A 10,000-nucleotide genomic window follows, 5' to 3' on the forward strand; every position below is an offset into this window, starting at 1 on the left:
CCCGTAAACTCTTCATTTATATCTTCAAATTAACATTGATCAGCAATCTTTCTTTCTCTCTCTCTCTCTCTCTCTCTCTCTCTCTCTCTCTCTCTCTCTCTCTCTCTCTCTCTCCTATTCACGAGTTCACGCGTAAAGTCTCTTCATTTTTATCTTCTAATCAACATTGTCAGCAATCTCTCTCTCTCTCTCTCTCTCTCCTCTCTCTCTCTCTCTCTCTCTCTCTCTCTCTTACGCTTGCTTTACACGAGTTCACCCGTGAAGTCTCTTAATTTTTATCTTCTAAACAACATTGGTCTGCAATTTCTCTCTCTCTCTCTCTCTCTCTCTCTCTCTCTCTCTCTCTCTCATCTCTCTCTCTCTCTCTCTCTCTCTCTCTTATCTTGCTTATGTTTACCCTTTATGCCAAAGGGATTTACCATTCTCCCCCTCTCAATATCAAAAGGCCATAGAAGTACTTTTTTTTATATTTTTCGTTGTATTTACAATTTTCCCCTTAACTGCATATTTGTTTTAAGAAGGGGGCCAGAGGAAAAGGTCTTTTCGGGTTTAATTTAGCCCTTCCTTCTTATTTTCTGCAATTTGAACAGATTCGGGGAATTTTACAAAATGTGTTCATTTGTGAAGAGAGTGAGAGAGAATTATTTGTTTTACCGGTAATAAAAATGTTGATTGAATCTACATCAAACAAACACTAACAAAGACTGGGCTTATTATATACAGTATATATGTATGTATGCATATATTTGTACGAGTGTATACTGTATACGTGTGTGCGTGTATGTGTTACTTATGTATGTGTATACACTACACACACATTATATGTATATATATATATATACTTAGACAGAGAGAGAGAGAGAGAGAGAGAGAGAGAGAGAGAGAGAGAGAGAGAGAGAGAGAGATGTATTTATATGTATATATAAGCTGTATACAGAATATATATACAGTAAATATATTTATATGTTATGTATGTGTTTATGCAAATGTATAGATATACAGATGTATAAACAGATACATACATATACATATATAGATATTTCTATATATATACATATATATATATGTATATATATACATATGTATATATATATATATATATATATATATAAGGCATTGATTTTTTAGAGCATACGATAAGAGTTCTTTGACTTAATAAGCGTAGTTCTATTGTGTCACCTGGTTTAAATCATTCTGGGATTTTTTTTTTTTTCAGTGTCCTCTTGTGACGCAAATTTAGATGATATAAATGGAGAATTAAACTCGTACTCTTTTTAATAGGATTTAGAGTTCATAAGTAAGTGGTTTGCTTCGTAAAGAACTTTAGACTTGCTAAATATTACGGGTATTAAGGACACTGGTGACTAGTAGGCTACAACACATGAACATTAACTACCGGGGTCTAAGCGATGTCAGGCAGGGCAGCCGGTCGGGATGACGGTCTACCCCAAAGCCATAGCAAAGTCCTTCAAAAAGAAGGATATTGTGGAGGTTTATCATATTCATCTATGATTATTCGATGTCAGGATACCAGAGAACTTCAAATCAATCAATCAATCAATTATCTATGATTATTCATAATTCTATTTTATTGGAAATTATCAACTAAATCGTTATAAAGATTTGTTTATATGTAATGAATTAGACAATTGGAGATATGAACATATCGAAATAAAAAAAGAATAGCTATATGAAAATATATCTCAGGGATATTCTATCGAAAAAAAAAAAACATTAGTTTTTTTCCAAAGCCATTATATTTTGATTATAAAAATATCAGATATTTTAGCTTATTTCCCCAATTTTGATATTTTTTGAAGGATATAAAAATCTGTTTTTTTTTTTTTTGTGCGATTTTATTGAAACAGGATACATGGTATGTTTGATATTTGATAGAAAAATAAGATAAACATAAAGAAATGTTTACATTGTTTCCTAATTTGTTTGTCATATAATAGCTGTGGTTTAATTTCAGCCTGATCGTTGTATTTGCTAATGAGTATTAGAAAGGATTGAATTTTTATTTTTCGCTGCTAAAAAAGTTAAACAGAAAAAAATATGACAATTAAAATGAAATAAAGGTTTGATTGTGGTAACAACAGCAAGTAAGATGAAGGACATTTTAATTGAAGGGAATTAATTTCTTGTTGTTATAAGACGTTTTCCAAGGGAATGAATCTGCAGTTGGTGGGATGTTAGGGAATGTTAGGGAACCATCTGCAGCTTTTGCATTCCACAGCTGGTGCATTTTGAACCGTCTGTAACATGAGCTATTAGATGTTTCAGTACCTTTGTTTTGCATTGCGTCAATTTGAATTATTTGTTTGATTTTTGCTGTTGATTTAATTTCCAAATTGGTATCAATATTTATATCTTGGTTCTTGGTTTAATCAGAGAAAGAATTCTGTTACCAGATATTCAAATTTTTCATTTATTCAAATAACAGATTAATCAATTTGAAATCTTTTAATGATTTTCTCCGTTATTTTATTCCAAATTTATATAGATCTGTTCATATCTTGATGTTTTTTTTTTATTCCGAGAAAAAGTCCTAATACCAGATATTCAAGTTGTTCATAGATTTTTTTTTTTCTTAAACAACAGCATTGCAAATATTTCTCTGAATATTTAATGCAAAACTATCAGTTATCAAGCTGATAAATCAAAATATTTCTTTTTATAACATTTCCTTTAGATTTCTAAGCATTAGATGTTTCTTGTCATAACTTTATTACTGTTCTTGATGGTGGTTTTATGCACCAAGTCCTTTTTTATTTATCCTTATGAATCTCATGAAAAATAATCATCTAAATTGTTCTGGATCCAATTTCCAGCCGAACAATTAAAAAAAAAATCAATTTGCCACATTATTGATCATGAAAATCAAAATTAAAGGCAGTAATGTCTCCTGTCCCAGATGAATAGTATCTTTGAAATATCTCCTAAAAAGGCGCCTAATGTTGATGTTCGAATCTCCTTCATCCCGGGATACACGTTTTTAGTCACTTCGATGACATCCTTAAGACGACATCTCATCCTGGGGATCGAGTAGACTTGGAATCTACTACCCGGAGAAAGGGCGTGGTATGTTCAGTCATCGACTTAGTGACGTGGGGGGAAGACGTAGTAGTTGAACATGTTCTCGTAGTGTTCGTAGCGGCTGGACTGAGGCTGGGGCTCTCCGCACTTGCGGACGTAGTCTTCGCACTCCTCGAAGTTCACGCTGCTTTGCTCCACCCCTCTCGCCGAAGCCAGACTTGTACGATGAGTAGCGCTGCGGGGGAATGGGTGTGTTAGTTGATTGATTTACTGATTTGGGGTTTTCTGGCAATCCTGACATGTAAGGTGATTGGCGCCGTTGAGAGAGAGAGAGAGAGAGAGAGAGAGAGAGAGAGCGAGAGAGATAAGCTAGTTTAGATATGAGTAAGATATGAAGTGAGAGGCAGAAGAAATAGAATGGATGAGGAGAGAGAGAGAGAGAGAGAGAGAGTGAGAGAGAGAGAGAGAGGAGAGGAGAGAGAGAGAGAGAGGTGAGAGAGAGAGAGAGAGAGAGAGAGAAGCTACTTTAGATATGAGTAAAATATGAGTGAGTGGCAGAAGAAATAAAATGGAGAGAGAGAGAGAGAGAGAGAGAGAGAGACGAGAGAGAGAGGAAGAGAGAGAGAGAGAGAGAGATTAAACTAGTTTAGATATGAGTAAGATATGGGTGAGGGGCAGAAGAAATAGAATGAGAGAGAGAGAGAGAGAGAAGAGAGAGAGAGAGAGAGAGAGAGAGAGAGAGAGAGAGAGAGATAAGCTAGTTTAGATATTAGTAAAGTATGAGTGAGGGGCAGAAGAAATAGAATGGATGAGAGAGAGAGAGAGAGAGAGGAGAGAGAGAGAGAGAGAGAGAGAGAGAGAGAAAGGAAATCAAATTTCCATACCGTAGGCCTCTCATAATACCCAGAAGATAAAAAAAATTGTTACTTTGAGATAATTGACTCCAGACCGTCGGCCTCTGGTAATACCCAAAAGATCAAAAACATTTAATTGTTTCTTTGAGGAAATTAAATTTCCATACCATCGGCCTCTCATAATACCCAGATCAAAAACAATTAAATGATATTTGGAGACGATTAAATTTCCATGCCGTCGCCCTCTTATAATACCCAAAAGGTCAAAAACATTTAATTGTTTCTTCAATGTAATTACATTTTCCATACTGACGGCCTCTGATTGAAAAAAAAATTAATCCTCACCTGCTGGATGCTGCGAGCGAAGTTGCCGTCGGAGATCATGCGGGCAGCGTTCTTGAGGGCCCTGGCGAAGCAGTCCATAGCCAGGATGTGTCCGTGGAAGAGGTCGCGTGGTTCGACGGACTCCCTTCGGACGCGTCCTCCCAGGGTGAAGCCGCCCTGCTGAAGACCTCCCTGAAAGGAAAATAAATTGGGTAAAGAAATTGATATGGAGCGAGTGTTCTCTTGTCTGCAATCCGATAGTCAGAATGTAATCTTTGTTGATTTTTAAGGAACTTCAAAAGATCAAATAGCGAATGTTTTTATGCTGAACAGGCAGACATTAAGTCTCTTTTTATAGTTTATTATTGAAAGATCTATTCTAATGTTGTTACTGATATTAAAATGGTATTTTAATTGTTCGTAATTTCTCTGGTAGTTTATTTATTTTCTTATTTCCCATCCTCACTGGGCTATTTTCTCCCTGTTGGAGCCTTTGGGCTTATAGCATCCTGCTTTTCTACTTACGGGCTGCTAGTAATTTGGCAAGAGCCCGTGGACCCCTTTCCAGGGAGGCCAATCTAAATCTATCTATCCATCTATTTAAAATGTAAAATCGTATACTGAATATCATGTTCATGTATTATTATCAGGTTCAATTCTTACTAGATTAATAAATGTTTGTAGTAATTTGGCAAGAACCCGTGGTCCCCTTCTAAGAAGGCCAATCTAAATCCAGACACATCAGTACGTACCTGCTCCAGGACGCACTTCATGACGAAGGTGGCATCACGGACATTGCGAGCGCAGAGATCGGACGTTCCGTTAACCTCGGGGAAGCTGTCGGAGGCATCCACGGACCCGAGCATGTTGAAGGCGGCGGCCATGTACACGTCGTGTTCGTAGGTGCGGTTCATCTGGCGTGAGAAGGCGGGCTTGATGTACAGCTTGTACTGCTTCTCCAGGTTGAAGTGACGCAGCATGTACATGACGGACATGGCGTCGGACTCGTACTGGTGGCGTCGGGGGTCGGCTGGCTTGGGCTGGATCAGCAGCTGGCCGCGATAGCCGATCTTCTCCTTGTACTGGGCGGCCATTCGGTACAGCTGAGCCATGTGGGACATGTCCCTGAAGAACTGCCTCTGCAGGACGTGCTGGTATCCGTCGCGGGGATGGAAGAACACGAAGTTCTCGGCTTCCAGACGCTTGGCGGCGTCCATGCTGCGCTTGACTTGGGCGCAGGCGTAGGCGAAGACGTGGGCGTCAGGGTTGGAGGCTGCACCGTTCATGTAGCGAGGGTGAGTGAACAAGTCGGCGCTGAAGTACAAGGGGCGAGTGCCGGTCTGGCGCTGGAGGTCACAGGCCAAGGTCACCATCTCGTCCAGGTAGCGGTTGGTCTCTTCGTAGCTGTCACCTTCAGGAGCCATGTCACGGTCGCTGACCTGAGATTAGGGAAAGTCTCGTTTTTAAACCGTTTTGGCCACTTCATTATTGGTGTCCCTATTCATGGCAATGATTGAAAAGGTGAGTAAATGAGAGGTCCAAATAAATAAAAAATATAAGTAAATAAATGTCCAAATAATTCCAAAATATAAGTAAATAAAGGTCCATTTAATTCCAAAAAATGATTAAAAAAATAGTCCAAATAAATCCAAAAATTAAATAAATAAATGTTTCCGATAAATCCAAAAATAAGCAAATAAGAGGTCCAAATAAATCCAAAAAAATATAAGCAAATAAAAGGTCCAAATAATTATAAGAAATAATCAAATAAATAATCCAAATAAATAAAAAAAAATAAGTAAATAAAAGGCCCAAATGAATTAAAAAGATAAGTAAATAAAATATATCCAGCACCTCTTTTCCTGGAACCTATGCAAGGGGACATGCCATTTCAATTAGCTATTCTCATACATCCTATTGTAAAGACCCTCCTTACTCCTTACGTACCGAGTAGTACTTGACGTTGAGCTTGTGGAAGAACTCGAAGGCGGCAATCATCCTACGCTTGTAGTTGTCGAGGGATCGAGATCCATCCTCCCAGTTCCTCTGGTGAGCCCTGTCGCCGTAGTAGTTGTCTGAGCCACAGTACCTGTAGGAGGGACACGAAGAAGGTTTAATTCTTTTCCTTAATCATCTGGACACCCTTTTTATTAGTATTATTACTACGCCACGACTCCTCGCTGCTGGGAGGAAAGGCGATGGTGGCTGGTACAACAGCAAATATACGCTACCGGGGTCTAGGCGGTGTCAGGCAGGGCAGCCGGTCGGGATTATGGTCCACCCCAAAAGCCAAAGCAAAGTCCTTCAAAAGAAGGCAACTGTGTTACCCCCATACGAATGGGAAAAAAAGCACCCTAATAGAAGACGGAGAGTATTATTATTATTATTATTATTATTATTATTATTATTATTATTATTATTATTATTATTATTATTATAGCTATGATATAGCCTTCTTAAATATGCTGTTAAATGTCCTGAACCACAGTACCTATAGTAGGGACACGAAGGTGTAATATTTTTCTAAATCATCTCGACACCCTCTTTTATTATTATTATTTTTATTATTATTATTATTATTATTATTATTATTATTATTATTATTATTATTATTATTATTATTATTAACAGCTATCATGTAGCCCCTTAAATATGCTGTTAAATGTAGCAACATTACAGTGAACTTCTTGATAGTGAGTGACATCAACGAGGGACAATTCCGATCTCATTAACAATATCCGTCCAGAGTTGCAGCTAGTTATTATTATTATTATTATTATTATTATTATTATTATTATTATTATCATATTTTAAGGTACTCCCCTAATTGAAAGAGGAGGATGCTATAAGCCCAAGGGCTCCAACAGGGAAAGTAACCTAGTGAGGAAAGGAAATAAGTAAACAGATAGAACAGGGTGCCTGAGTGTATTCTAAAGCTAGAGTACCTTACCACAGGACAGTGGAAGACCATGGTAAAAAGGCTATGGCACTACCCAAGATTAGAGAACAATGATTTGATTTTCTCCTAGAAGAGCTGCTTACCATAGCTGAAAAAGTCTCTTCTACACTTACCAAGAGGAAAGTAACCACAGAACAATTACAGTGCAGAAATTAATCCCTTGAGGATATAGGAGACTGTATAAAAAATAGGCCAGATTATTCGGCGTATATGTTGGCAAAAGAAAAATGAACCGTAACCAGAGAAGGGTCCAATGTTATACTGTCTGGCCAATGAAAGGGCCTATCAACGACATTGTATTTCCTGATTATCTTAGTTAGAAAAAATATACGGAAATATGCGACCATTTTATGATATATTTTTTTTTTTCTTAATCGATAGGCTTTGAAAACTGAATCAATAGTACATTCTTTTTGATTTTCTAAAAGGAAAAGTAGGAAAGGTAAATGTTATAGAAAAATAAATTTTTTTTTAGAGACACTTTGAAAGGCTTTCTTTTATAAACGGTGTAGGATCAAGCCAAGAAACAACAATAAAAACCCGTTTTCTCTGACGAGATTAATCACAATTAAAAAGGAAATCAGCAAAAAAAAAAAAAAAAAAAAAAACTTCAAAGTAATAACTGTGTATTTGCCTCATTCAATATTATCAAAAACCTTTGACCTGTATTTTATAACTGTAAAAACCTAATGACCCTTTTTCATCTGGTTTAAAGGTTCAAAGGCCGCTCATGAATGGCAAAGGCAAGGGACAAGGACATTGCCCTAGCAAGCAGGACAATGCCCTAGAGACTGACCATATATACATATGATCAGTGCCAAGGCCCCTCGCCACCCAAGCTAGGACCAGGGATTGCCAGGCAATTGCTGCTGATGACTCAGCAAGTAGACCTATAAGCTCCTCAACAACTCCTATCTCATGTAATCAGCGCCCAAGCCCCCTCGCTACCCAAGTTAGGACCAGAGAGGGCTAGACAATGGCTGCTAATGACTCAGTAGGTAGACATAAACTCCCCAACCCCCCATCTTATATAATTAGCGCCCTCGCTACCCAATCTAGGACCAGGGAGGGCTAGGCAATGGCTGCTGATGACTCAGCAGGTAGACTTATAAGGTCCCTAAGCCCCCATTTTATATGATCAGGGCCCAAGGTCCCTCGCTACCCAAGCTAGGATCAGGGAGGGCCAGGCAATGGCTGATGATGACTCAGCAGGTAGACCTTTAAGGTCCCCAACCCCCCATCTTATATAATCAGGGCCCAAGGTCCCTCGCTACCCAAGCTAGGAGTAGGGAGGGACAAGGCAATGGCTGCTCATGACTCAGCATCTAGACCTATAAGGTCCTCAAACCCCCCCCCCCCTCATATAATCAGCGCCCAAGCCCCCTCGCTACCCAAGCTAGGAGCAGGGAGGGCCAGGCAATGGATGCTGAGGACTCAGCAGGTAAACCTATAAGCTCCCCCTTCTATCTTCAGCTCACAAAGATGGTGGTGTTGCAAACACTAAAGGAACTAACAAATTTGAGCGGGGCTTGAACCCCAGTCTGGTGATCACCAGGCAGAGACGTTACCAATGTCATCATTATTCTATCCAGGATTAATAGAGTACGCTATTCTATTAATCCTGGTTCTATCATGCTCTGAATACCTCACCGCGAAAGAAATCAAATTAACTTGTCGTACTTTGAAACCGGTTCGTTGTTACGGTAATATACCTCGAAGTAATGACATAACACCTTCCTGGCAATAGTGGCACGCCCTATTGTGGGCGTGGTCAGTTGCAAGAGGATTTGCACCAGAAACCGGTTTCTCTTTAGGGGTAAATTCCTGCTGGATTAAAGTCTGCCATTTCGGACACGGTGTACGACAGTTGTCATCAGAGACGTACGATGGTTTTTGAGTACTTCTTGGCGAAGGTTACCAGCTGGGTAATGTTTCAACTGCTGAACCGAAAGTACATGAAGATTGCCGTCTGAACAGTTGTCAAAATGCGGAATGTTGAGGTGATGACGGATAAATAAATCTACGGAGTGATCTACATAATTTCAATTTTCTATTTCTGCTTTCCTCTGGAACGGAAAATATTTCCGCATTGTGATCAAGGTTGAAAAGAAAACGATTTTTTGGAATATAAATCTGTTTTATATCTATAATATGAAGTCTGTGCTTTTATATCTGTTGATCTGTATGCCATTTTGAAATAAAACTAACAAAGTATATTATTATTATTACTATCCAAGCTACAACCGTACTTGGAAAAGCAAGATGTTATAAGCCCAGGGGCTCCAACAGGGAAAAATAGCTCAGTGAGGAAAGGAAATAAGGAAATAAATAAATGAAGAGAACAAATTTACAAAAATCATTCTAAAAAAAGTAACAACGTCAAAACAGACATGTCATCTATAAACTATTAACAACATAAAAAACAAATATGTCATAAATAAATTATAAAAAGACTCATGTCCCCCTGGTCAACAAAAAAGCATTTGCTCCAACTTTGAAATGGTAAGTGTATATTTGATTAATTTGGCGCATATCTTGGTTTTCGGTCTCAGCGTTTAAAGGCAATTTTCCTCACCGGGCGGAATTCTTAGGCAGATCCAGTGGCAACGCTGAGCACTTTTTATAAATTCTTCTGGAGATGGTCGTCTTCTTGACGGAGGTTACCAGACTCTGGTTAATTTTTCAATTGCTTTAATGACAACGTTCTTTAATTCTTTTTCGTATATCGGAAATTACGAGTACCTTTTCAACTTCAATTCTTTGAAACATAATTATAATTATAATTATGATAATGAAGGAAGGTTGAATAAGATATTGTAATAGC

The 10,000-nt window shown here is 38.3% G+C and overlaps 1 protein-coding gene across 1 annotated transcript in view; it reads right to left on the reverse strand.

The window, feature by feature from the left end:
• Window positions 1-2,181: 2,181 nt before the first annotated feature.
• LOC137614370 (xylose isomerase-like) overlaps window positions 2,182-10,000 on the reverse strand; it is a 13,125-nt gene continuing 5,306 nt past the window's right edge. The window contains 5 exon segments of the mRNA XM_068344159.1: window positions 2,182-3,237; window positions 3,239-3,274; window positions 4,239-4,409; window positions 4,970-5,656; window positions 6,165-6,306. Of these exon segments, the coding sequence (XP_068200260.1) occupies window positions 3,103-3,237; window positions 3,239-3,274; window positions 4,239-4,409; window positions 4,970-5,656; window positions 6,165-6,306 (1,171 nt within the window). The 3' untranslated portion in view covers window positions 2,182-3,102.

Source organism: Palaemon carinicauda, chromosome 20 (genome assembly GCF_036898095.1).
Source record: "Palaemon carinicauda isolate YSFRI2023 chromosome 20, ASM3689809v2, whole genome shotgun sequence".
NCBI lineage: Eukaryota > Metazoa > Arthropoda > Malacostraca > Decapoda > Palaemonidae > Palaemon > Palaemon carinicauda.